This window comes from Fusarium odoratissimum (genome assembly GCF_000260195.1).
Source record: "Fusarium odoratissimum NRRL 54006 unplaced genomic scaffold supercont1.11, whole genome shotgun sequence".
NCBI lineage: Eukaryota > Fungi > Ascomycota > Sordariomycetes > Hypocreales > Nectriaceae > Fusarium > Fusarium odoratissimum.
In genome coordinates, this window is record NW_022158697.1 from 1275860 (window position 1) to 1300157 (window position 24298).

The 24298-nt window shown below is 46.6% G+C and overlaps 8 protein-coding genes across 40 annotated transcripts; 2 read left to right on the top strand and 6 right to left on the bottom strand.

Annotated features, from left to right (window-relative positions):
• Nucleotides 1-2748: 2748 nt before the first annotated feature.
• On the bottom strand, nt 2749-5994 carry FOIG_07896 (uncharacterized protein). 3 transcript variants are annotated; one of them, XM_031207617.1, is made up of 7 exons: nt 5880-5994; nt 4775-5831; nt 3922-4726; nt 3636-3863; nt 3429-3585; nt 3271-3376; nt 2749-3218 (listed from the first exon to the last, which is right to left on the bottom strand). In XM_031207617.1, exons 1-6 carry the CDS (start codon nt 5885-5887, stop codon nt 3271-3273), a joined length of 2361 nt encoding a protein of 786 aa, XP_031063150.1. In that variant the 5' UTR covers nt 5888-5994; the 3' UTR covers nt 2749-3218. The 3 variants fall into 3 exon arrangements, with proteins under 3 accessions (XP_031063150.1, XP_031063149.1, XP_031063151.1); XM_031207616.1 differs by having other exon boundaries at nt 3271-3585; XM_031207618.1 differs by having other exon boundaries at nt 3271-3863.
• A 118-nt stretch (nt 5995-6112) lies between these two features.
• On the bottom strand, nt 6113-9216 carry FOIG_07897 (protein VTS1). 3 transcript variants are annotated; one of them, XM_031207621.1, is made up of 4 exons: nt 8994-9216; nt 8160-8873; nt 6794-8104; nt 6113-6740 (listed from the first exon to the last, which is right to left on the bottom strand). In XM_031207621.1, the coding sequence occupies exons 2-4, from the start codon at nt 8677-8679 to the stop codon at nt 6712-6714; spliced, it is 1860 nt and encodes a 619-aa protein (XP_031063154.1). In that variant the 5' UTR covers nt 8680-8873; nt 8994-9216; the 3' UTR covers nt 6113-6711. The 3 variants fall into 3 exon arrangements, with proteins under 3 accessions (XP_031063154.1, XP_031063153.1, XP_031063152.1); XM_031207620.1 differs by having other exon boundaries at nt 6113-8104; XM_031207619.1 differs by having other exon boundaries at nt 8160-9216.
• Nucleotides 9217-9335: 119 nt separating this feature from the next.
• Nucleotides 9336-10552, bottom strand: FOIG_07898 (60S ribosomal protein L29). The gene is made up of 4 exons (XM_031207622.1): nt 10410-10552; nt 10298-10349; nt 10143-10245; nt 9336-10070 (listed from the first exon to the last, which is right to left on the bottom strand). The coding sequence occupies exons 1-4, from the start codon at nt 10414-10416 to the stop codon at nt 10035-10037; spliced, it is 198 nt and encodes a 65-aa protein (XP_031063155.1). The 5' UTR covers nt 10417-10552; the 3' UTR covers nt 9336-10034.
• Nucleotides 10553-10770: 218 nt separating this feature from the next.
• Nucleotides 10771-12524, bottom strand: FOIG_07899 (uncharacterized protein). Its single transcript, XM_031207623.1, has 4 exons — nt 12181-12524; nt 11569-12116; nt 11271-11508; nt 10771-11215 (listed from the first exon to the last, which is right to left on the bottom strand). The coding sequence occupies exons 1-4, from the start codon at nt 12279-12281 to the stop codon at nt 11080-11082; spliced, it is 1023 nt and encodes a 340-aa protein (XP_031063156.1). The 5' UTR covers nt 12282-12524; the 3' UTR covers nt 10771-11079.
• Nucleotides 12525-12816: 292 nt separating this feature from the next.
• FOIG_07900 (uncharacterized protein) lies at nt 12817-18964 on the top strand. Of its 11 annotated transcripts, XM_031207629.1 has the most exons (7): nt 12817-13139; nt 13281-13576; nt 13635-13845; nt 13900-14213; nt 14302-17656; nt 17834-18211; nt 18278-18945. In XM_031207629.1, exons 1-5 carry the CDS (start codon nt 13122-13124, stop codon nt 15929-15931), a joined length of 2469 nt encoding a protein of 822 aa, XP_031063161.1. In that variant the 5' UTR covers nt 12817-13121; the 3' UTR covers nt 15932-17656; nt 17834-18211; nt 18278-18945. The 11 variants fall into 11 exon arrangements, with proteins under 11 accessions (XP_031063161.1, XP_031063158.1, XP_031063159.1 ...); XM_031207625.1 differs by having other exon boundaries at nt 14302-18211; XM_031207627.1 differs by having other exon boundaries at nt 14302-17757; nt 17834-18945.
• Nucleotides 14222-19007, bottom strand: FOIG_07901 (uncharacterized protein). 5 transcript variants are annotated; one of them, XM_031207638.1, is made up of 4 exons: nt 18265-19007; nt 17823-18125; nt 16636-17768; nt 15913-16553 (listed from the first exon to the last, which is right to left on the bottom strand). In XM_031207638.1, exons 2-4 carry the CDS (start codon nt 17991-17993, stop codon nt 16436-16438), a joined length of 1422 nt encoding a protein of 473 aa, XP_031063171.1. In that variant the 5' UTR covers nt 17994-18125; nt 18265-19007; the 3' UTR covers nt 15913-16435. The 5 variants fall into 5 exon arrangements, with proteins under 5 accessions (XP_031063168.1, XP_031063171.1, XP_031063169.1 ...); XM_031207636.1 differs by having other exon boundaries at nt 16636-18125; XM_031207637.1 differs by having other exon boundaries at nt 17823-19007.
• Nucleotides 19008-21266: 2259 nt separating this feature from the next.
• On the bottom strand, nt 21267-24083 carry FOIG_07902 (uncharacterized protein). Its single transcript, XM_031207640.1, has 2 exons — nt 21793-24083; nt 21267-21732 (listed from the first exon to the last, which is right to left on the bottom strand). Exon 1 carries the CDS (start codon nt 23680-23682, stop codon nt 23266-23268), a length of 417 nt encoding a protein of 138 aa, XP_031063173.1. The 5' UTR covers nt 23683-24083; the 3' UTR covers nt 21267-21732; nt 21793-23265.
• FOIG_07903 (uncharacterized protein) lies at nt 21416-24067 on the top strand. 15 transcript variants are annotated; one of them, XM_031207641.1, is made up of 7 exons: nt 21416-21889; nt 21968-22022; nt 22078-22224; nt 22275-22836; nt 22892-22920; nt 22989-23081; nt 23135-24067. In XM_031207641.1, exons 1-7 carry the CDS (start codon nt 21808-21810, stop codon nt 23229-23231), a joined length of 1065 nt encoding a protein of 354 aa, XP_031063174.1. In that variant the 5' UTR covers nt 21416-21807; the 3' UTR covers nt 23232-24067. The 15 variants fall into 15 exon arrangements, with proteins under 15 accessions (XP_031063174.1, XP_031063179.1, XP_031063177.1 ...); XM_031207651.1 differs by having other exon boundaries at nt 21968-22224; XM_031207649.1 differs by having other exon boundaries at nt 22892-23081.
• Nucleotides 24084-24298: the final 215 nt, after the last annotated feature.

A 24298-nucleotide genomic window follows, 5' to 3' on the forward strand; every position in this document is an offset into this window, starting at 1 on the left:
TAAGGATTTAAGGTTCTCTAAGTTTTTATTTTTAGTAGTTTTCTTAGTATTAAGTATTTTCTTTAGCTTAGTATATAAGGTTATTTTCTTACCTATCTTTCTTTAACTAGTAATAGGCTACTTATTATTCCTTAAATTTAATACTTCTTATATCTTTAGTATATTTTCCTTTACCCTTAGTTATAATACCTTTTTTTATAGCTTCTATATAGGTAAGAAATAGGTCTTATAGCTCCTTAATTAAGTTATCTAGGTATAAGATTTACTTTAGTTTCTTTATTTCCTTTAGGCTAGTAGTCTTATACCTACTTCTAATAACTCTAAGGACTTAGGGTTTTCTAAGGTTATTCTTTTTTATATCTTTTTTTTTTTATTATCTTTCTTATTATTTTTATTATTTATATACTTTCTTTTCTAGGTCTTATATATATTTATAGTAATATTAGTAGTTTATTTTATTTCTTTTAACCCTTTATTATTCTTTTTTTTCTTTAGTTAATACCTTAAGTTATCTTCCTAGTTAAAACTTAGGCTCTAATTCTATAAATTTAATTATATTATTAAGGATTACTTTATAACTACTCTAGGTTATCCTTAGTATTTAGGTATAAATAATTATTTAGGGGTCTTATTATTTAATTAGTCCTAAGGTTTACTTACCTTAGTTTAGGTTTTATAGTTTATATAATTTAAGGTATTTATATATTATATATTTAAACTAATTATAGTTATAGTATTTTATTTTAGATATATCTTAGGGCTTTCTAAGTCTCTTATTCCCTTATTATATAACTCTAAGTATTATAAGTCCTAGTTATATTTTAGATATAGTATTAACCTAGTAGTTACCTTATTATAGGCCTTAGTTTTAAGAGTTACTATAGTTATTATTTTATCCTTAATTAAGATAGTATAAGTTAAAGTTATTTCTTTTTTCTTTCCTTAATTTAATAGCTTTCTCTCTTTTATATTTATATTATTATTTATTTATTTTAATTACTATAGTTATATACTTATTTAGGGTTTTAGGTCTATTTACCTTATATAATTTATCCTTAATTTCTTCTTTTAATCCTCTATAATAGATCTTTATAAGGGTATTATTATCTTATTAAGTCTTAGCTATAAGTTACTTAAATTTTATAGAATAAGCTATATAAGATTTATCTTATTAAATCTTTATAATATCTACTACTACTTATTATTCCTTATTAATTACTTTAAAATTATTTTTAAAAGTAATTTTAAAATTATCTTAGTTTATAAAGATATTAATTATTTCTTAGTCTTAAATAGCTTTATTATCTTTATTTTCTAGAAAATCCCTAAGGATAGGTTTAAACTAATCTTATATATTACCTTAGATTAATAGTATTATAAAAAGTACCCTAGCTTTAATATTAAATAGTTTAGTTAGGAATAAGCTAAAGTATATTTTTATCCTAGTAAGAAAGGGTATTATATCTATTATCTATCCTCTAAAGGGTTTTAGCTTAGGTAATTTAAGTAATTTACCTAGATCTTATCTTATATAGATAGTAAGTGCTAGGTTAAGGGCTATAGCTACTTATTTATTTACCTAGGTTTATAGGTAATTAATTATATTATATAATATAATAATTTCTATAATTAGTTTAATTATATTAGGTAGTCCTTTATTATAAGAAGGTATTAAATTATTATTAATATTAGTATTTATAGTATTAGATATATTAATAATATAATATTACTTAGTTATTTAATATAATATATTTTAAATAAGAGCTATTAATATATAATAAAGGTAGTTTTAAATAGGGAAATTAATTTATATTAGGTTTATATTTATAAATAATATAAGGCATTAATACTAAGTAGGTTAATTATTATATCTTTTAATAATTAAATAATACTTATTAGGCTTATTAATATAAAGAAGTCTTATTAATAGCTAATAAGCTAGAGTTTATAAAATACTAATAAATATAATTTATATACTAAAGGTAATCTATAAGGATTACTAAGGTAATTAGATTATAATAATCCTAGATTATAAGAGTTCCTAGAATATTATAATCCTATTTATAAGGTAATCTAGCTCTTATTAATTTATACCCATTAAGGGGCTAATGCCTTATATAAGTTTTTATAAGGTATATATAATATAACTGCTAAGGTTATAATAACTTAGATAAAACTTAGCTTACTAGTTATTAATAAGACTTCTTTATATTAATAAGCCTAATAAGTATTACTTAATTATTAAGAGATATAATAACTAACCTGCTTAGTATTAACGCCTTATATAAACTATAAATATAAACCTAATATAAATTAATTTCCCTGTTTAAAATTATCTTTATTATAAGTATTACTTAATTATTAAGAGATATAATAACCTACTTAGTTTAATATCTTATATTATTTATAAATATAAACCTAATATAAACTAGTTTCCTTATTTAAAACCCTATTTATTATATTAACCTACTTAGTATTAATACCTTATATTACTTATAAATATAAACCTAATATAAACTAGTTTTCCTATTTAAAACTATATTTATTTTATAATATTACTTAATTAATAACTAACTAGCCTGCTTATTAAGAAATTAAATAAAATAAGAAGTAAGGCTAATATAATAAAAACTTAAAATAAATAAAATAAAAATAAAACCTTATTATAAAATTCTTTTTTTAAAAAATTATAAGAATATTATTAAAATTACTTAATTTACTTAAAGATAAGTTTAATTCTATATAATAACTAGGCTGCTATTATATTATCTTAGTTAATAATAATATTAATTATTATTAAAGTTTAACCTTTGCCTTTAATAAAGTAAGGGCTTTAATACTATTCTGGTTTATGATTAGAGATATTAACTCATTACTCAGGACCATAACCTCAAGACCTTTTGCCTCGCCATGCCCATGAGATCCACGACACGCCTTCTTTGCTCTTGAGTAATAGTCATGGGCCAGATAATTAACGCCCAAGAGCTGGTAGAGGCGACCAAGATTGTAGTATGCCTCGGCCTTGGTCCAAGTCCCTCTCTCCGTGGCTCCTGGCTGTCCCAGCTCAACATATCGCGACAAGTAGGTCTGGCCTTGCAGTAGCAGGTATTGGCGGTTGGTCGATTGTCGCTTGAGGCCATAGTGAACATATGCCAGTCCTAGACTCAGATTCACCATGGGATTCTCAGGGTCCAGGGCCAGCGATCGTAAAAAGTAGCCTGAATCTAGGAGTAAGCAACTTCACAATGACGAAAGAGATGGTTCTCCTACCTAATGCGTATGTGTAGCTTGTCGACGTAAAAAGAATGTGGCCATAAAGCATAAGGACACATGCATCAAGAACTGTCTCCCCGTTCTCTCTCCTTTCGGAATTGGTCTCATCGCCGGTGTAAGCCTCGTCCATAGCCTTGATCTGTCGGAGAATGTACTTCTGTGCAGGCCCTGACGTATACCAGGATACAGGAGATTGACATAGGTTGGATAGTAAGGCGAACATTCGATATGAATCAGACGTGGCACCGTCTCTCATCAATTGGCGAGCTGTCGCGATACACTTCTCCTCATCGCTCGTATAAATGGCGCAGACTGGCTCAATCAGTAACTCAAATCAACAATGTCATGACTGCTTAACTCACCGCTCCATGCCACATGAATCATAAAGCCATGCTCTGGGGCTTGAAAAGCAGTCGAATCTCGGGCAGCTTCGCACACTTGATATGCTTCGTCGCGTCGGTGAGCAATAGCCAGGCCAATAGCGTAATCCAAAAACAAGTCAAGCCAGTTGTTGAAGGAAATTCCTTGGTGGGCATCGGGCTTTGAGGTCCCGTCGTCTCGGCCTTCGCTTCCTGGCTGTGGAGCAAGGGCTTTTGAAATTCATGTTAGCATATAAAACATTTGACGAATCGAACGAGTGAAACTCACTCCTGGCAAGTCTCTCGTACATCTGTGAAAGCTCGTTTTGCGGTTTATCGGCTTCCTGCTGTTGCAAATGGTTCTTCGGCCCCAGGAAGTGCAAATACTTATCCCAGGTGTAGAATTTCTTGATCGATCGAAACTCGTCCACAAGCTCCTTCGACGAAGCCATCCAAGTTGGAATCAGGTTGTGTTGCCCTTCTTTGATCTTTTTACGCAGATCTTGCACAATCTCGTACTGTTCAGTCAGCTTCATGGCACGAGCTTGCTCCTCTTGTCGGCGTTTATCAGCACCGGCTAGTCGTTTTGGTCGATATCGTCGTGGAATAAGCCGCTTTCCAAATGCATCTGTTCTTCGAGGAACTGCCTGGGCTCGTCGCGGAGCCCGACGACTTGGCTGCTCTAGGTCTGTGATAGAGTCTTGATGGCCTTCTAGGTTTTGATCTCGAGCTTGTCGGAGGGCCATTGCCTCGGCTGCTAGGATGAGAGCTTCTTCCTCCTCTCTAGCCTTCTCGTACATGTTAGCCAGTTCGATACGGGCGTCAATGTTGTCTTCATCAGCGTCAATGGCAGCGAGAAAATACTCCTCAGCTGTGGCCGTTTCTCCAACTGCCGAATAGCATCGTCCCAGTTGTAAAAGAATGGTTGCATCAGCATCACCAGGTAAATCGCGGAGTATCTGATAGTATGAAATTGCCAATGGTGTATGGCCACGATGGGCCAACTCTTCAGCCAGGTCGAACGTTAGAAAGGGAAAATCGCCAGCAAATTCTCTCGTGAGAATCGATTCCGGCTCAAACCACAGCAGATGCCTCTGTTACCAAAGGTTAGCCATAATCGTCAGAATTAAGTTGGACCTTACCATTGCCTCGTCCTCGTCACCCAGCCGAAACCTGTATATTGCCAATCGAGCACGCAGGTCCCAAGGAAACGACTGGCCATAGGTGTCAGGACTCCAAACACCTGCAGTGAAATTCGGGACAGCAGCCCGTCGTTCGTCGTCCAAGTCCCATTCGCGATCGTCAGAAGTCCATTGGTCCCAGTAGTCTTCTGCCTCTCGACCCAGTAGCCATCGAGAGAGTGACTTGGATTCTTGTATAGCTTCTTGATAACGTCCTGTCGATGCAAAAAGTTCCACGTAAATTCCAATATCATGCCATGGAGCTTCCGTGATCTCCATCTGCGGCTTCGTCCTTTCATGATCAAAGAATCGTTTATAGGCTGCGATTGCGCTCGGAACAGCGGCCTCGGCTTGTTTATTGTCAACACAAGCCTCAGCAAGTTTTCTGACGATTTCAAGGTCGTAGGGTCGATGCTCCAGAACAACTTTGTAGTCGGAGATGGCGGCTGCAAGATGGCCCTGTCTGTGACAAACCAAACCTTTGCCCAAGCGAGCATCGATATTCGTGTGATCGGCTCGCAGCGCCGCAGAATAGCAAAGTCTTGCGGTGTTGAGATTTCCGGCTTCGTCATCTGCAACGTTCTCAAGTGCGAATGATGCGCACTGAAGCCAGCCGTTCACATCCTTTGGGCGGAGATGAGCAGCATAAACCATCGCTGATAACGATTTGCCCATGTCACCTTGCTCACGGAAAATCGATGATAGAGTCGTCCATGCTTGGTGCGTTTCAGCATTGATTCTGATGACTTCAAAAACAAGATCCAGTGCTAATGAGTAGTCGCCACTCAGGAAAGCTTGGTTTACTTTGGATAGTCGTGCTGTAATGTCTCCTCGAGGTTTTGCTGCTTTCCGTGGACCTCGTGCTCCTTTTCCTCGCAGGAGGCCACGGGCCGCAGGTGAGGCATCATTCTCACCCCGTTGATCTGCCAAAAAGGTTCGAACAGTCTCGTCTAACTTTGCGATATCTCCCTCCAGCTCCTCCAAGTCAGAGTCTGCATCTGAGGCGTTGTCTTGTTGCCTGCTTTCAATCAGTATATTCATGTCTCCAACGAGAAGTGATACCGACCTTTCCATCGTGTTTGCTTCTCGATTTGAAGCAAATTATTACGATGTGGACATTACCTTGTTGGACAAAGATGGTGTGTCTGGTGCTAGTCAGTAACTTAGAAGAGGTCGCGACGTTGACAAAGATGGGATGGCTGTGGCGCCCTCCAAAGTGTGGCGTACTACGGCTGTCAGCACGTGACAGAAACAAGCGCACAGAACCAATCTTGGGGAACGACAGATGCTAGAGCACGTGGATGATAACGTGTGCATTCTTATTTTGTCTGTCTGCCTACCCAGGCGTGATATGCCATTCGACTTGAGAGTGATGAATCAGTAGCCATCATACAATGATGACTCTTTAGTTCATTTGTTGAATGAGCCTCCTACTATCACATGCCGCAGGCTCCATTCATACAAATCCTACAAATGAAACGTATTACTTCAAGATGGGGGAAGGGTCATCGATGCAAAATAAGACCATGTATCAAGGTCTGTCGATCAAAAATATGGCAGAAATGCAAGGTGGCTGCCGACCAAAAGAGTCATAGAAAGCACAAATCATTATCACGAAGCCATCTGGACAAGGATGAGGTGAATAAACCTTGGATATGCAAAATAAGGCAAGACGTTACTATCAACAACATGATCTCGTGGAAACTCATGAGTTTACGCACTCGAACTATTAATTTTGATCCTCAGCAACCTTCCATCTTGGTGTAAAATACTAAATCGAGTCTGTAACAGAATTGTAACAGGGCTGTAACCCATGTCCAACACAATGTGTGCAAAGTTGAACCACTTAACGTCCATTTTCGCAGGTCTATATATGGGCATGCCCGGTTGTGGTGATTCTAGCCCAGTTTTCCATCGGCCTTGGCTTCTGCGACATCATTAGTACATGATCTCAAACAACTCTAGCTTGAAAGCGCTTACCCTTGACCTGTTCAAAAACCTTGAGCATCTTTCGGCGTGCACCGAGCGCGTTGACACCACGCTCTTCCAGGGCCTTGTCGTCCAACTCGATAAGGTCTGTCCACTTCATATCCTTGAGATTATCGGTGTACTTGTGAAGGCGAAGACTGCGGAGCCAGCTGGGGATATCCTGCAGAAGGGTTGGGTCGGTAGGGTCCTCGGGAGGCTTGGAGCTGCCTCGTCTCCCACGAGGAGATCGTCCACGAACCATGTCCGAATGATCAGATAAGTAGCCCTCGTGACCAGGCATCCCAAGGCCTCCCAAGTTGACCGGTTGCATACCGCCAGTAATCAATGGCGAGGACACATCGTACGCACTAAGGAATCCATTGTTCTGCGGTGAAGTGAATGGTGCCATATGAGGCACTCCAGGTTGCATGGCAATTCCAGGAGAGCTGGGACGAGAGCGCTGGCCACCCAAACCAAGGTTTTGCTGCGCCTGAAGAGCCATGAGCTGTTCTCTACTGAGGACTTGACCATGCTCATTGATCATGACAACGTTCGTGTTTGGGAGGTTGATTCCAGGCTGTGGACCAGCGGAGACAGGATTCTGTCCTGGCGTGCCGTCATTGGACCTAGTTCGGCGGTACTTGCGCACGTCGTCCAACGCGAATCGGTTGTTGACTGTCGACAAAGCTGCGAGTTTCATGGCAGTGGCGTTGGCAACCATATCGGCCTGGTTACCTCCGGTGTTGGCTGTGTTGAAGGTGCCGGTCATAGGAGTGTTGACCATTGACGCCCAGTTGCCGCTGCCAGCATTGTACGGTGAAAGCAAAGGCAAGTCCCCAGGATTCTTATCCGGGGCAGTCAGAGTCGTTTGCTGGATCGTATTGTTGCTTGACAATTGCGGACGCGGAGAGCGAAGTCCACCAGACGGTGTCGGCTGTACAAACTGGCCCATAGGGGCCTGAGCAGAGGGTGCCTTACCAGAGTCTGCGTTCCCGCCACTATTCCAAGGCGAAGAACTAGCAGGTCCAGCATCACGGCTATCCTGGGGCGCACTGATAGACGGAGCAGCCATGGACGAACGATGATCCAAAGCGGCACTGTTGCGGTTCGAGGAGGGCGGGTTTCCAGTCTGCTGAGTGAACTTGGCCTTCTCTGTGGCAATGGCTGCCGCAGCATCAGGGAACATGGCGCTGATGGTAGAGGGGTCGAGTCCCGAATGTCGCTTATTGGATGGGGCGATAACCGAGTTACGGGCCATGGAATTACGGGCAGAGTCGACGTTGAGCTTGTTCATTGCATCACTGAGACGGTTCGACATAGGGTCTGGGAAAACTGTACGTTAGAGGTGAATCAAAGCTTACATTGCCAACGAACATACCTTTGTCGAAGCTGGCAGGGGACAAAACCCCTGACATGGGATGATTCTTTCCCATTTGCTGGAGCACCTGGATGAAAAAGCGAATCTGAACCTGAGTCGTCTGCTGCAAGAGGGCATACAAAGCGGCGGTGCGTTCAGCCTCGCTCAAGACACGGAACCATTGCTCGATGGCACTGAGCTCGTCCTTGAAGTCCTGGTCCAGAGTAGCAGCAGCCATCTCTTCCAGCGTCGTTTCGTACTGATCAATGTCGGCAATCCACTGCTGGGCAATCTTGTCCTGAGAGTCCGATTCGGCGTTGTTGGGGCCAAGGTTCTGCTGAGCCTGCCCATAGAAATCGGAGGAAGGTCGAATGCGGCTGGAGGGGGAAGGGCCAGTTAGGGACGCCATGTCGGCCGAGGCGCGAAGTGAATGGCCAGAACCAACGGCTCGAGAAGACGGTGGCCGCAAGGTCGAGGTGCTGTTGGCCTCGGGCGTGCTGTTTCTGTTTCCGATGACGTGGTTTCCAGACATGTTGAGCATTATCGAGGGTCGGTGGTTTCGAACGGGTTATTGGTAGTAGTAAATAGCGACGAGCGCAGAATGTGACGTTGGCAAGCAAAGATGTTACAAGAATCGTCTCTCGACTCCTGCAGTGACCGGCTGACCTCAAAGGAGCTTAAGACTTGAAGCAAGGCAGGGAATTTAGAACATTATCTGCCAAACGACGAACAGTGCTGCGAGTACCAATGTCAGTAGGTAGCCCCTTTGTTGAAAAGACTTCCAAGCTGGTACGACAGTCTTGGAAGACGTAGAAGGAGAAAGCAGAAGCAGCGGAGAGAGGGGAGGCGTCATACCAGTATAAACGACACCTAGGTAGGTACAGGTAGTCAAAGAAGGGACGAAGTCTGCTTCCAGGCAGGCCACAGAAATCCTGATTAAATCCCGCCGACGTATGAAGTAAAGGACCGGCGTCCTCTAGAGGTTGGCTCGTCAAGGACAGAGGGATGATCGGAAGCAGAAGAGAATGCCTTCGTGTTCCGATAACTTAGCACCTAGCCTACTACGAAGGCCTCAGCCCCTGGGCTTACCTAATCGGGGAGTGTGTGCCCGCCCGCCAAGGGCTCACGGGCCTATCGGTAGCAGAAAAAGGCCATTAATCCTTGCCAATAAACATTGTTGCCTCAGGCGCTGTTCGGGTTTCGAAGTGGCAAAACGTTTTGGTTATCAGTAGCCATGATCGAAACGGAGGTAGAGTCTCCCGGAAAGGTCTAGTTAAGTTGGAGATAGCTCAATTAGGAACCAATCCTCTTTTACAAGAACTATCTACGATGTATACCTATACTGATTACTGGTACATAGTGGGCAATTGAGGCGATGAGAAGGTACGAGATGGGTACTATAGATCTATCACAAGGTTGAGACATGAATAGAAACACTCTCTAGCAATGATCGAACGACAGGTTCAGCGATAAAGCATTTGAAACAGGGGGCATGGTGCAGCTCAAAATTCAGGGTACATGACCACTACTAGCGAGTCACAAGAATAGGTAGGTCAGCGACTCGACTAACGATACATGGAACAGATTAGGGCCTGGACAGCATGTCACGGACAAATTCACTGCATATTGGACCTTGTAGTATGGAGTTCAGGTAGAAGTTTTTCCGTCTACTACCTCATGTCCCTGGGATGGAAACCAAGCAACATGCTTTACTCGGGGCCATCAAAACGTTGAACGCCGGGACGGGACCTGTCGACATCCACCATCTTCTCGTCGGGCTGGCCGCATGGTATGTATTTCCATCGTTTCATTTTGCGTGAGTTCTATCGTTTGTGTGCCGTAACCGAGCAATGCGAATGCTCCAAATTGACGCCTCCGTTTTCCTTTGCCGATATCTTAGACAGTCTCGCGCTTGCCCTCCTTAGCCTCCTTCTGTAGATCTTGTTAGCCAGATGTTTTCGTGCGCGGACAAATGTCGCTTCATTCGGTGGGTGCGTTTCGTACCAGGGCCTTCATGTTGCCGTGAAGAGCATGTCGGTGGTTTCGTCGGAACTTGGGGTCGGTACCCTTGAGAGAGGGGTAACGAGAAGTCTTGGGCTTCTTGATACTGCGCAGGAGTCAGCGATAGTCGACAATGTTGGGGAATTCGATATAATTACCCGTTCCTGTGCGCCTTGCGCGACTGGTTGTGCTGGGAGCTGTTCTTTGACTCTGAGACAATGTCAGTGATCTATGAATCTCCCTTGAAGTGTTCTCTGAGGTTGCACGTACTCGCCATTGCTGCTGATTGATTCCCTGTGTCGACGGAGACGGATCACGAAGTTGCGAGGAGAAAGCTGGAATTGTGTGCGATTACAGCCTCAAGCCCTAGAGGGAATCGTTGTGGGGCATTTTTGCTGACATAATTCTGCGGAGGGCAGGCTTGCACGTGCTGAGCTCCACCTTGGATCTGAGCCAGAATCACTGACTGCTCTGGTCTAAACTGGTGTTAGTATCTGTACAACAAACCGAAATGGATGTTGAGTTCATTTATGGCGGTTTACGTTGAGAAGAAAACAGTCAGTGACATGATACACTTGCAGATGATCCTCTGCTACTGGCATATAGGAAAACTCCTTTTATTCTGCTGGCTGTCTCATGTCTCTGCTCCGAGTCGACACTAGAAGGTGTCAGGAAAGCCAGAGGAACATCAGCCATGGTGTTCACCAACTTATCACCAGTATTCAACTCTTTGGATTTAATGTTTAATGGTCTGTATTGCTATATGCTATAATTGGTTACAACGCAGGTTGAAGGTTTTCCATCATCAGGAGGAATAGTGCGCGCTTATTACTATCGCAAAACGTCCAAACATAAAACACCAATCCGTTTCTATTCCCAAATTGCAGAATTTCATTATCCCAAACACCGATGCTGTTTCTAAGGATCAACCGTTCACTACCTATGCTGTTGTGACGGGTTTGGCCGCAACGCTGTGTGCGGCGGCTGCAGCTGCTGTCTTCTCAGCTGTCTTGCTGAGTTTCTGAAGGCGGATAGACTTGATATATCGGATCAAAAGGACGAACATGAGCTCAACCCTGCATAACAAAGTCAGTCGCTGCGAGTAATTGGGTGTCAAGGGGTGGATCGTACCTCTCCTTTGTGGTCATAAGGATGCCTTGGACGATGAGCCCCTTCAAGATCTGTGGTCCAATACCCTTGAAAAGACCCAGTACACCTTCGTGCTCAATGATGAACTTCATCACCTCAACAAAACTGGTGAAGGGCTTGCCATTTCGGGCCGGTGGAGGCTTGGACTGGAGACCAACTTTGGCCACGATAAGGGGTTGAGTAGCGAGGGTTGCAAGCGCCTTAGACATGGCACCCAGTACTACCAACAACAGTTAGCACATGCACGTGTACAGATAGATCATTCTTGATGGAAACTTACAGAATGCTTCGGCTGGTCTCAGGTTGGTCTTGCCAGGGTAGAGGACGTCCTTTAGTCGCTCGTATGCGCCATAAGTGATGGCAGGGTTGACAACAAGGACGAGACTGGCCTTCAGACCGCGCCAGAGACCTGAAATACCATCTGGGCCATCAATGACCTCACGAGCGGTGTCTATGAGACCTTTGCGGTCGCTTTTGCTTGCCGTCTGCTGGCGCGTGGTGACAACAGCAACAGGAATGGTAAAGACCTGGGCAATGGCTCCGGCGACAGCACCCAAAGCGAGTTCGACCACGGTAGACGGGTGCACGTCTGTCTTGCGAGACTTGAAATATAGGGTCCTGACAATGGTGTACCAGTAGAAGTAGGCAAAGTTGGTTGAGGCGACACCAATCAGAGAGCCATTCATGCCAGCATAGAGGCCCTTGATTCCATCATCGGCGACAATACGCGAGATGGCATCCCATGTCGAGGTGTAGTGTGGTTCGTCGGACGAGGAAGGGCCTTTGGAAGGATCGGGCTTGACTTGAACTTGAAGACGAGTCTTGACACTATTTGAGAGTCAGTTTTCATGTATAGTACGAGACAAACACCATGTCGAAATATTCAACTTACATATCAAGGGGGTAGACCAGCGCGTTCGCAAGAACAGCACCCGTAGCTCCAGCGACAGCGCGGCCCCAGGGGGAGATCTCAGGCTTTGATTGCGCAGCCATTTTGGACGAGCTGTGAACAGATAGGAGATATTGTTCAAGTGCGGGATGGGGAAGAGGAAGAGACACAGCTCACTCTAAATGTCTATTCTATCGCGATGTTGTACTTCCTGGGCCGGTCCATGATTATCTAGGTACCTTACCTTAGACAAAGATTAAACGGTCCGCTACCGGTTCGGGGCCGAGGTTCGAGTCTACCGGTCTCGGCAGATTTGGTGGGCCCCCGCCTGTGATTTGACCCGCGGGATGGAACCTCGGTTAGTGAGCCTCCTCCCTGAGATTTTTGGGGACTCAGGCTTGTGCCTCCCTACCAACTGACTCACTAGTGATATCATTGACGGTCAAGGTAATGACGTTATTATGGAGATAAGATGCACTGCAGATGAAGTGAGGTGATCTATAACTTTAATTTAAAGCGGTCGACGTCAAAGACAACGTCTGTTGCATAAGACTTGCTCACAATTCGAGATAAGGTACCCTATAACATCGTGGATTAAAAATGCTTAAATGGTCTGTTTAAAAAGTGTAAGTCATATGAGACGAGAGAACCTTGGACCAGATGGCGTACAAACAAAGCAAGTATCTAAAGACATTGAATACCCTGCTTATCTCGTTCTCTTCAGCAGTTTTTCCAAATATTTCCTACTACAGTGACACTTCTGGTATTGGATCTCAACTGTTGATGCAGAGCTCTTTTGAGTGGAGAAAGTGTTGGGCGCAGCAAACATCAGCCCCCACCGCGGGGTTCTACGCTCTGGAGTGCTTTCTCGAGTCATTCATTCATTGTCAACGTCAATCAGTCAAGCCTGGCAATGACTGAGGCCATGTTTCAGTAAAACAGAAATGGAGAAGAGAGCTCAGGTCAGTATATCCCAAGACGCGTGCCCTATCTTTCTTATCTGCCTCAGTACCAGTGCCATCATTATCGGCGATCCTCGATGCGAATTACATCATCGCTCGTTATAGCTTCATCTGTCAACTAACCCTATATCCATATCACAGGCCACTGAGTCTCTCATCCAAACATCGAGTGGCCAGGCGGCCCTCGATTATGCTGTTCAGGCTGCAGAGCTGTACATGCGAGCTGCTGGAGAGGCTTCGACCAAAAAGGATGCCACTCGTTTGCGATTGAAATGTCAACAACTCATTGCTCAGGCTGAGAAGCTCAAGGCTGAGCTCACTCAAACGCCCAGCGTCTTGTTACGAACCTCAAAACTTCACTCTAATCTCTTTCCCCCATGGACAAAAGAACCCTCGGATAAAGAATTCCAGCTTCTCCCTGGCGATGAGCCTTTCACGTAAACGGAAACCCTGCCTGATCCAGTCTGTTGTAGCTTTCGGCTGAGTTTGATATAGCGACAATGCAACCTTCACACTGTCACCGAGGCAGACCGCTACATTTGGTGGATGGAAGCGTCCAACGGACCTACACGACCATGTCGAAGCAGACGACGACATTTTCATGAACTCAAGTAGCGGTTGTGACCTGGTTCAAGATGTGACCACGGATTGTTCTGTGGTCGCCAGTTTATGTGCCGCTATGAAGATCTTGACTGGTCGAAAGTCGGTAAGGCGTATCGAGATGAACTGCTAGCGAGCGTCCGCTGATAGTCTACAACAGATTCTCTCGTCCATCTTGTATCCATTTGACAGAGCAAAAGGAATACCTAAAGTATCTGCTTCTGGCAAATATGTCTTGAAACTATACTTCAATGGGTGCTTCCGTCGGGTTGTGATCGATGAGCGGCTTCCATCTTCCATCAGTGACCGAACTCTCTACGTTGTTGACCGAGTCAACTCTCAACTGATTTGGCCTGCACTCCTAGAAAAGGCATATCTGAAAGTTAGAGGAGGCTATGACTTTCCGGGGAGTAACTCAGGCACAGACTTGTGGGTTCTTACTGGATGGATCCCGGAACAGATCTTTCTTCAAAGGTGAGCACGTTTTGTTATCCCTCTTCACATACGCTATCTCCATAACCTTGCTTGACAACGTGGACTCACCTCTCAATTGCTCTTATAGAGAAGATCTAGAAGTTGATAAGCTCTGGAGACGAATCAAGAATGCACACGACTCTGAGAACGTGGTGGTCACCTTGGGTACTGGTCGAATCTCTGCCGAAGAAGAGGATATCCTGGGTCTTATTGGAGAGCACGACTATGCCATCATGGATCTTGAAATGATCGGCGACAGCCGGAGGCTTTTGGTCAAGAACCCTTGGTGTGACGGACCGGTTTGGAAAGGAGGCATTCCTCAGCCCTTTGATGCCGAATCGCCAACCCCATATGCCGCCAGGCCTCAACACAAATCTCCCCCTTCAGTCGCTGGCTCTTTCTGGATGACCCTGGAAGATGTCCTTCAACACTTCGAGTCCATGTACCTAAACTGGAACCCTGCTCTATTTCCCCATCGTCAGGATCATCACTTTACCTGGCACATGCCTCCCCCGGAGTTGTCTTCGTCGTTGGTGCGCAACCCACAGTACTCACTCCAGTCGCAAGCTGGCGGGCCAGTGTGGATTCTCGTGAGTAGACATTTTGTGGACGAAGAGTTGGAAATTGCTCGGAACAAGACCGACTCAATGGCAGCTGTCTCTGGACAACTTGGTTACATGAGCATTCTCGTCTTCGAAAACGACGGCCACAGAGTGCAAGTAAGCGATGGTGATGTCTATCGTGGACCTTATGTCGACTCTCCGCAGACTCTCGCTCGTTTCGACACGAGCCCAGGGAGACGATATACCATCGTTGTCGACCAGCACGAGTTCCCGCTACCAGACTACACCCTCACTCTCTCTTTCCTCTCCCAACATCAGCTTGCAGTCAAAGAAGCTGAAGACGCAATGGCTTGCACAAGGGAGATCGCTGGCTCGTGGACCAGGAGGACTGCAGGAGGCAGTGCAGCTTGCACGACCTACGCTACAAACCCCCAGTACAAGCTATCACTTGCTCAAGCAGGGCCTTTATCTGTCTTATTGTCAACAGATATGCAGGATATCCATGTGCATATCGATTTAGTCTGGTCCCAGGGCAAGCGGGTGCAGACACTCAAGGCTCGGGATCTTGCGGGCTCATCTGGGGAATATCGTCGAGGCTGTGCTGTGGTCAACATTCCACAAATTGATGCTGGAGTGTATACTGTGGTGTGTTCAACTTTCGATCAAGGCCAATTGGCAGACTTTGCCCTCCGCATTTCATCCATGGCGAACGTGGAAGTACAACCCGTACCCGCCGATGCTGCTGGGAGACTCCGCAAGACACTGAGCCCTTTCCAGCTCTCAGACGGTGAAGAAGTCAGGCGTGCACAATTATCGGCGTCTTGGTTGACTCGAATGAGTGTCACGGCGCGCAGCGTCATGAGCCCGGGCTTCGATCCTAGTAACCGGCCCTCATCCACTCTGATGGTACGACTTTCCGTGGCTCATGGATGGGATCCTGAGCGAATCACGATCGCAACTTCAGGCGACGGCGAATACGAAGAACTCAAAACAATCGTGCGAACCCCTGAGCTTGACATGGAGCCAGCCAGGATACAGCGGGAGGGCATGTGGTTAGTGATTGAGAGTATGGGCGCACCTCAGGTAGGAGAGTGTATTGAGATAGAGATTCACAGTGATGGACCTGTTAATGTAGGGCCGTGGGCGCTCGTCTAGCCAAAGTCACTGTGCCAGTCAGTGAATTTGAGCACGCGTATATAGGGTCCATATATCGCATGACAAATACATCCAAATGCGAAGCACGAGAAGATGGATACATGTATCGACTGAGAGAAATGATAAATATATGTTCAACACAGTATCATGCTGAATATGAAGGTAGAATCGAACAAGGTGTACGCTCGCTAGCCAACGCCACACTGGCGCAAGTGGTATACTCCTAGAAAATAAAATATTGAACGAAATCTGACCCAACCGGGTATTTGAGATCCTGAACGCCTTGTCTGTACCTCCAAATCCTCACTCCGCTTAATCAATGACCTTTGGCAACATGCGAGAAGCCTTCAGTCGCCCGACCCGTCAAATCGCCAGGTACTCATACATATAACGCCAAAGCAAAGAGCGCTTCCCATCACATTTCGGTTGGCGTAAATCGTTAATCGTGCTCGTTCAGCGTCCCCTCTCAGCAGCCAGGTTCGTATGCCAGCCTACAACAGTCGTTTACGCCGGTGGGCCGCGTCTTCTTCGACCACGGTTAGGTCCATCTGGTCGCTGAGCAAGTACATCTCTCAGTTGCGGGTCGTCCTTGTCTTTGTCTATATGATGAACACGGACGTGTCTAGGAGCAGTCAGCATCATTACTCCAGTTCGGGGGGGCATATCTAGCTGCAGCACCGATATGGCCTAGCTAATTGACATACCGCTGAAGATTATCTGGGCGTGGATATTTGTGTTCCCTATCAGGGCAAAAGGGGCAGACGTAGCCCGGGGAGTCATGAACCAGGCCATGTCTTATCATTTCATTCTTTCTTTTGAAGCCCTTGCCCCCTTCACTTCTTGGACACCCTTTGACTGGACAATAGTGTGGCCGTATAGATGAGTGTACATTCATGTGAGAGTTGAGGAGATACTGAGTCTGGAAAGGCGCCGCATTGCATCCAGCAACAGTGCACGTATACGAGCCGGAAAGAGGCTGCGGATGTGTGATCCCATCAATACTCATCCGATCAGTAATTGAGGTTGAGTTGATTGAGGTTGATGTGGCAGGGGTGGAAGCAGAGTGATCGGTATTCGGAGTCTCGCCAGCATTGCTACTACTGTATTCGGTCGGAGCGCGAGGGTGGTTACCATTTGTCGGATAATAATGCATACTAGCACTTGGCGCAGAATGAGGGGAGAGTGTTCGGTATCCATCTGGTGGTGAACGGGGCGACGACGGGAGATTAGTATTCAAACTAAACCTGTGCCCTAAGTTTGCAGCTGGAGAAGTAGGGAAAGTGGAGGATAGACCTGGAGGGACACGGCCAAGATCCTGCTCGGATGGACGCTCTGGGTGTAAGTCTCGGAGCTCACCAAAAGTCGAACGAAGAGACGGGAGAGATTGTGACGGAAGAGTCTCCTTGGACTCGCCTGCTGGTGCGCGAACTGCATGATGAAGCGGCGGCAAGGGTCCATTAGAGGAAGAGATCAGTGGCGACGTGACTCTATTACCGGAAATATATCGCGGTGCAGACAAACCGTTGATCGGGGGCTCGTCGTGGATAGAAAGCTGCCCAGTCGGTATAGATATATCGGGGATCGTTTTTGGGACCGAGGCGGCGAGAGACGGCGGTGCTGTCGCAATAGAAGCAGCCTGTAGAGCGTCAGCGGCCAGGTGCTGGAGCAGAGGCCCGCTCATGAGATTGCCGTCGACGGCCCGTTCTCGCCGTGGCTCTTCATCCGGTGAGTCTTCGTCGCCTGGAAGACTTTCGCGGGCAGCTTCTCGTGCTATATCGGGATCGCGTCCATTGTCGAGATATGCGACTAGGACAGCATCCCCAGAAGTGGGACGAACCTTGTGGCGATTAGACTTGGCGCGACCGTCGATAGAGGTGGGACTCAGACTGACTTGAGCTGCAGGAATATCTGGGGGAGGACTTGGAGACGGCTCGAGCTTTGGACGAAGCGGGGTCATGAGAGGGCTTCCTCGAGGAACCACGTCATCCGGGTCGTATGTATCGACGACGAAGCCGAGATGGGGTTGTGGCGGTTGGTGCTGGTGGTGCGTAGCTGTGGTCATCTTTGTCGCGTTGACGGTGGTTGCTCAACTCGCCATGGCCCCTCGTGGGGGGGTTTAAAGCGTTCGGGAGCTCTTGATCAGTCGGCGGGATCTTGCACCTGGTGAATGGCCGTGGTGCGACTTGAACGGTAACTGCACAACCAAAGAAAGCTTGGTGAGTCGGAGGATGCGAAAAGAAGAAGTGGTCGAATAATGATATCGTGGAGTTGGAAGCAGATGTGCGCGCACAGCTCTGGGCAGACGACTTGCGAGCGAATATTCGTATACTAACGTTGGTCGCTCAGCATGAGCAACAAATGCCACCAATGCGGCGTCAAAAGGAGAACAGTAAAGTTGGCGTCGGTAAGTCGTCCAGGCACGTTGAGGTCGGATGTGAGTCGCGAGTATGGCTGTAAGCGCAGGTTAGGTGGGATTTGCGGCGTAAATGCGGTGAACTTGAAGTGCCAGGCTGAATGCGAAAAGAGCGTGGCTAAATACGGTGGTGAATCTAGCCGTGGTAATGCGCGTTATTTGGGGGATGTAGTGCAGCCTTTGTCGATATGATAGTCGCCCAAATGAGCGCTTGCGCGATAACACACACAGAAAGAGAAGCGGAGTTGAATCGCTAGATATTCCGTTGCCGTTTGACCCAGGGGATGTGACCAGTAGTAAGACCGAGTGAGATGATACTGGAAAGGGACTCTTTGATTGGCAAGATTAACCTCGAGGTCAGACCTGAGGCGTCGATATGTAAGGTAAGGTAAGGTAAGGTAAGGTAGGTAGGTATGTGTGTATGTACAGCACAGCAGCCAGATGAGGCGAGGTACTGTGCCGTGCCGTATGTATAAGATTAAGGTAACAGCTGAGAGGTGAATAGCGGGAACCAGATACGTATGAGCAAACTCGATATACCGAGTTATTTCAGAAGGAAGAGTGCGGAGCAAAGTAAAAAATCCGGGGGGTTGAATGTATTTACTAAGTTTACCTTATTCCTGGGAGCTGGAGCCCTATCTGTCCATGTACAGTACATTGCTAACCTGCCCAGGCTACTACTGCTCATGGTCCTGCTCCTTCCTAGTGAGTATGGAGTATGCCTCCACTTGTTGACACCATGTTACGGGGTTTTGAGGAGCAGTCCATTTTAGAGGAGACGGGGGAGGCTACAAGACACGGAAAATGGGCACGGGCAGTACTGCACAGTACAGTGCAACACAGTGCCAGCTACGCCCCGAATTGATGCTTGAATTAGGTAGGAAGGACTGGAAGTGAGTGGGAAAGAATGGAAGAGAACTTTCCCTGGGAAGGGTGAGGAGAGGACTCGCCGGGGCTGGGGTCCCGGGAAGGTTAGAAGGGTTCAAACTCAAGGGCCGGCAGGAGCATGGCATTGGCAATGGCATGGGGAAGATGCGGGATGGGGTAAAAGGTGGTAAATATTCGGCCCTTGGTTATCTGTAACATGTGGTAGGTCGGCTGAGGACAGGGGGGTCCGAGATGGGGCTCTGCTGTTGCGGCTGGCCTGGCAGGCCCTTGAGCCCTGAACCTGGGGACTGGACCTGGACCTTCACTGGCTGGACTGGACGGACTCGGGGACGTAGGGCGGGCACAAATTTTAATGACAGAAACAGGACGCGGTACGTCCGTCGTATGTCTGAGCAGTCTCTCTGCTGAATGGTTGACTTTGGTGCTCCTCTGTGCTAGTGCAGGCCACCCGGCAGCGCCATTATGGGTAATTCTGTGAGTAATTGGATCATTTCCAAAGTAGTGTGTCTTTAGCGAGATCTTTTATTGAGTCCTCTTTTATTACCTATGCACGCTTGACCGACATACACTCGATGATATGGATTGGATGCCACTTGTACCACAAAATGAGCCTCACCTTGAACTGCAGCGAGAGTCCCTCTCACTCGAGATTTGTCTTTATATTGTCGCATTTGTCTCAGGTATATGGAGTGCTCGCTACAGACTTAAGTCTTGAGTAAGTCATGGCCAAAAGGAGAGGTCAAAATTCAGGATGCGTCCGCCGAGGCCTCCCTCCCCCTCTCTTGATACCCCACTGGGGTCACCCGTCTAAGCCTCAACGTCCACTGCCGTGTCGACATGTGTGTGATGCATTGGCACGAGGCCGAATGGGCAAAGACTTACTTAGTATGTCAGGTAAGATAGTGAGTCTCGAAACGGTATTCGACTCGTCGTTTGGACTCGTTGTCCTTTTCATCGTTGATATCTTCTCATCTGGCAGACTCAAAATTGACCTCGTGATCATTCGGAAGTATTTAGGCGTGATGATCTGTGCCGAGCCAAAAAGAGCCGCCTCGTCTGACATTGTCCGTCAGATAAATATCTCGCGCACTCAACGCCCTCTAACGGACTGTCCCGCTCTATGAATCGCAGTCTGATTGGCTGACCCCGGAGACTGCCCCAGCCGCAGGACGAGGGGAAGTGGACACTTGGACAAAAGTGGGTAACCTCAAAGTGCGTGCCCCTTCAGGTTGTGGGGTATTCGGCTACCGTGTATCGGATAATATCACGCACTGTCTGTGTCTCGACTGGGGCTCTCTTGAGTCGCAAGATTAGAAAAAAGGGCCGTTTTTTGTTGTCATTGGACCCTCCGCAATTTTCCCACAAAAAGCGGCTCTCTCTCATCCTGGAACTGAAATGACCATGCCATGACCGCTTCTGCGTTGCCGGCCGCGGGAGCTGATAGCAAGCAAGCGAGCACCCTTGGCTATCCGTACTTCAATGCAATAACAAGTAAGGTAAAATAAGCGAGGACTCGATGTGTGCTTGCTTGCTTACCTGGGTACAGTAGCAGGGTATGTAGGCAAACTAAGAAGGAGAAAAACAATTGATTGATGGGGCTTGGTTTTGTTCTAGAAATCTGACAGAAACTCGCGACTTAAATGACGCAGTGAATCTGTCACATCACGGTTACATGCTTCTAAAGCTCCCTCCCGTCCATTATCGAAATTGGGCAGAAGTGTCAGTCAGCCTCTAACCTGACCAATGATTGGCTTTGTTCGTTAATCAGGCACACACTCAAATTAGCTGTCTAGGCCTAGTCGAGGGTGCCCCGGGTCTTAGCCTGAAGTTTGCTGTGACTGACTCGTTACCCCATGGTAGTTGGCCGACCACATGAGAAGTTGCAAGACCACAATGGATTTGAGAAGTACTTATTAATGACCATCATTATAAGTCCGACTAACAGATAATGCATTCAACATTGAGGACACCAATAACCGACTAATTAATACTATCTAACTCATTACAGCATTCAGATCCTTGGGTCCAGTTCATGGTCTTTCCTCTATGTCCCGTTTCATAACCACCCGATACCGAATTTGGCCCAGGGAACTGCTACAGTAGCATTCATCCCAAGCCTTAAAGGTTTATTTAAGTAGTCACCATGGGTCGCCAACCATCTTACGTAGTTCTCCAGACTCTATTGACTATAAACGCCATGCTTATCGCCTTCATGGTCACGAATTCAGAACTTTCATTGGTCCAAGCACACGTCACATTCAAACTTCAACCCATAACGTGCAGAGTAGTTGCAGGTTTATCATGATACCCCACTACAATACGGATACCACAAATCCTGCTATCTTCCGCCGATGGCGGAACACGCAACCCCACCTCGGTCCTCACAAAACTATGTAATTGATCTTTGAGTGAAGTTACAACAACTGAATCGGTGTTTCTTTCGAAGCAACAAGCCCCCTTCGCGAGGAGTTTGCTGTACAATTTGCGCCAACACAGGCAACTATACGCGTAGTCAGTTGTCTAAGCCAATCTCACAACATCGTCAATGACCTTTACAAACCCGTAAACCAACATCATGTCTTTGCCATCAACCATGAAGGCCGTGGTTTTCGATGGTCTGTATAAAATATCAGTGCAGGATAGGCCAGTGCCTCAGAGTAAGTTGACGAGTCACCCAGCTTCAGACTTATCATTGTTGAATGAGGGCTATTTCGACTACAGCTAACTCGATATAGTTCGAGATGAGAGGGATATCATTATCAAAGTTCATGCCGCTGGCTTGTGTGGATCGTAAGGGCGTCATCATCCCTCAAAATGCTGTCCCATTTGCTAACTAGAGCCCCAGGGAACTTCACATCTACCGTGGTCATCAGCCTTCAGATACTGGCTTCATCATGGGCCACGAGTTCACCGGAACGGTCGTCCAGATTGGGTCAGCTGTAAAGACAATCAACATTGGTGACAAGGTCGTTGCTCCCTTTACAGCTTCCTGGTGAGCTCTCTCCTCCACCGTCCGGTATTCGTGCTAATAAGAAACTGCAGCGGCAACTGTTTCTTCTGCAACAATGGTTGCTCAGCCCGTTGCGTTGAGAGCCAGTTGTTCGGCTGTGAAACTCTTGACGGAGGACAAGCCGAGTACGTTCGGATTCCCATGGCCGATGGAACTGCCGTCAAGGCCCCCGGGACTATCTCAGACCAGGCTCTCCTTCTCATGGCAGACATCTTTCCCACCGGATTCTATGGTGTAAAGAGCGCCGCAGAATTGATCCCTTCCCAGAACATTCAAGATGCCACAATAGTCGTCATAGGTTGTGGCCCTGTTGGGCTTTGTGCTATCCTAGCAGCCACCCATTTCAAGCCTCGCCACCTCTTTGCCATCGATAGTGTCGACAGTCGCCTGGAGCAAGCTCGAAAACTGGGTGCAGAGCCCCTGAACTTTGAGACAGATAGAGCAGGGCTGGAAGCTAGAATAAAGGAGGTGACGGAAGGACGAGGCGCAGATATGGTTGTTGAAGTTGTTGGCCAGTCCCCAGCTTTGAGGACTGCATTCGATATCGTGCGACCTTTTGGTGCTATTAGTAGCATTGGTGTCCACAACAAGGAGGTATGATACCAGAACAAAATGCTGGCCAGGGACAGGAGCTAACATCACAATGCAGATTCCGTGGACGGGCGACGATGCGTATACGTATGTAACGCCTTGGGATGCTTTGTGTATTGGTCCAAAAGAGAACTGACTGGCTGACCTTGTTGCAGAAAGAACATTCGAGTGCAGATGGGTCGCTGCCCAGTCCGCAGCGTCTTTGACGAAGCCCTCAAGTTGCTGGAGCAGAAGCAAGACCAGATTGGGTGAGTTTTTGAGTTACCGTTGGAGATGCTTCAACAGCTAACATCACCCTAAGCTTCTTGTTCGACCACATCATGCCGCTCGCACAGGCTCCTGAAGGATACACTCTATTTGAGCAGCGTAAGACGCAGAAAGTAGTATTCACATTGTAACGCAAAATACAAGCCCGGATTAGGATGTCGACGATTAGTTTTGTCGAGGCTTGACCATGCCCTCATGCATTAGATAGTAGACAACCGTGGAATCGTTATGCACGATGGCCAGAATAAGCCTCTTCTCTCGCGGGCCATTGCGCTCGATGGAGTCAAATATCTCGGAGAATCTCTTGATACACCATTTCTCTTCGGGATGCACTGCCAACACCCACTCGAGCTCTGGTGTCTGATCCAGAGGCTCTCCGGTGGCCCTCTCACGTTCTAGAGCAGCGATCTGGTCATCAGGGTGGGTGTAGAGCCGTTTCGGCGGCAAACCTCTGATCAGAGGTCGCTGAGCTGTCGTTTCATGGACTTTGAGGGAGACCCAATCATGCTGATATTGCAGGTTGTATACAACTGTTGAAGTGACGTTTGAAACCGGGTCACTTGAGGGATCCATGTCGAGCATGAATATTGCTGACCCTTATATGATGTCCGCGTGATGAGTGCCAAGGGAGGCGAGTGATGAAATTTGATACGGATCAGGACCAAGAGGCAGTGTATGCGTGGAAGCCAAATATGCGTATGGGGGCGAGGCGCGGCTCTGCGATCACGAAAAGAAAGATCCGAGCTTGAGAAATTGGCGAGGATTGTCACAACAGTAGCGAACGAACGTTGAATGGCTGAAAACCCGTTGTAAGAGAGGTTGATGGAGATTCTAAACCTTGTACGGAGAGGTAAAGATAAACTTTTTTTTTATGGATCGACTGAAGGTGGATAGCAATACCTTTGAAGAGTGGGGAGTGGGTATATGCACGTCCGACGGACCTTCATGATTGAACGAGAACGAAGTGAACTTTCGTTTATTCACATGTTTCATGAGAACTAGGATCGTTTAGACTTTTGTGTCTCAGCGGGAACTTCGCTTTGCCTGTGATTGACCAATGATGGCCCCCCCGGCGTTGCCGTGAACCCCTCAGTAGCTTCAGTGCTTAGACACCTACGGTAGGATGTACGGAGTAGCTCGGTAGTGATTGACATCCACTATCCACGTTGGCATTAGACCCTGAGAGAGGATCTAGATA

Coding starts and splice junctions, on each gene's coding strand:
- FOIG_07896 (XM_031207616.1), bottom strand. Junction 3,586..3,635: donor GATTCATGTGGCATGGAGCG/GTGAGTTAAGCA, acceptor TGATTGAGCCAG/TCTGCGCCATTTATACGAGC. Junction 3,219..3,270: donor AAGCTACACATACGCATTAG/GTAGGAGAACCA, acceptor TCCTAGATTCAG/GCTACTTTTTACGATCGCTG.
- FOIG_07897 (XM_031207621.1), bottom strand. CDS start 8,679: ATGCTCAACATGTCTGGAAACCACGTCATCGGAAACAGAAACAGCACG. Junction 8,105..8,159: donor CCCTGCCAGCTTCGACAAAG/GTATGTTCGTTG, acceptor CAGTTTTCCCAG/ACCCTATGTCGAACCGTCTC. Junction 6,741..6,793: donor GGTTTTTGAACAGGTCAAGG/GTAAGCGCTTTC, acceptor ATGATGTCGCAG/AAGCCAAGGCCGATGGAAAA.
- FOIG_07898 (XM_031207622.1), bottom strand. Junction 10,246..10,297: donor CGCAAGGCGCACAGGAACGG/GTAATTATATCG, acceptor ACTCCTGCGCAG/TATCAAGAAGCCCAAGACTT. Junction 10,071..10,142: donor ACGGCAACATGAAGGCCCTG/GTACGAAACGCA, acceptor CAAGATCTACAG/AAGGAGGCTAAGGAGGGCAA.
- FOIG_07899 (XM_031207623.1), bottom strand. CDS start 12,281: ATGGCTGCGCAATCAAAGCCTGAGATCTCCCCCTGGGGCCGCGCTGTC. Junction 12,117..12,180: donor CTGGTCTACCCCCTTGATAT/GTAAGTTGAATA, acceptor ACTCTCAAATAG/TGTCAAGACTCGTCTTCAAG. Junction 11,509..11,568: donor GAGACCAGCCGAAGCATTCT/GTAAGTTTCCAT, acceptor TGTTGTTGGTAG/TACTGGGTGCCATGTCTAAG.
- FOIG_07900 (XM_031207624.1), top strand. Junction 13,577..13,634: donor CCTGGCGATGAGCCTTTCAC/GTAAACGGAAAC, acceptor AGTTTGATATAG/CGACAATGCAACCTTCACAC. Junction 13,846..13,899: donor TCTTGACTGGTCGAAAGTCG/GTAAGGCGTATC, acceptor AGTCTACAACAG/ATTCTCTCGTCCATCTTGTA.
- FOIG_07901 (XM_031207635.1), bottom strand. CDS start 17,993: ATGACCACAGCTACGCACCACCAGCACCAACCGCCACAACCCCATCTC. Junction 16,554..16,635: donor CGCCCAGATAATCTTCAGCG/GTATGTCAATTA, acceptor GACTGCTCCTAG/ACACGTCCGTGTTCATCATA.
- FOIG_07903 (XM_031207641.1), top strand. CDS start 21,808: ATGTCTTTGCCATCAACCATGAAGGCCGTGGTTTTCGATGGTCTGTAT. Junction 22,225..22,274: donor GCTCCCTTTACAGCTTCCTG/GTGAGCTCTCTC, acceptor AAGAAACTGCAG/CGGCAACTGTTTCTTCTGCA. Junction 23,082..23,134: donor CAGAAGCAAGACCAGATTGG/GTGAGTTTTTGA, acceptor CATCACCCTAAG/CTTCTTGTTCGACCACATCA.
- FOIG_07902 (XM_031207640.1), bottom strand. CDS start 23,682: ATGCTCGACATGGATCCCTCAAGTGACCCGGTTTCAAACGTCACTTCA.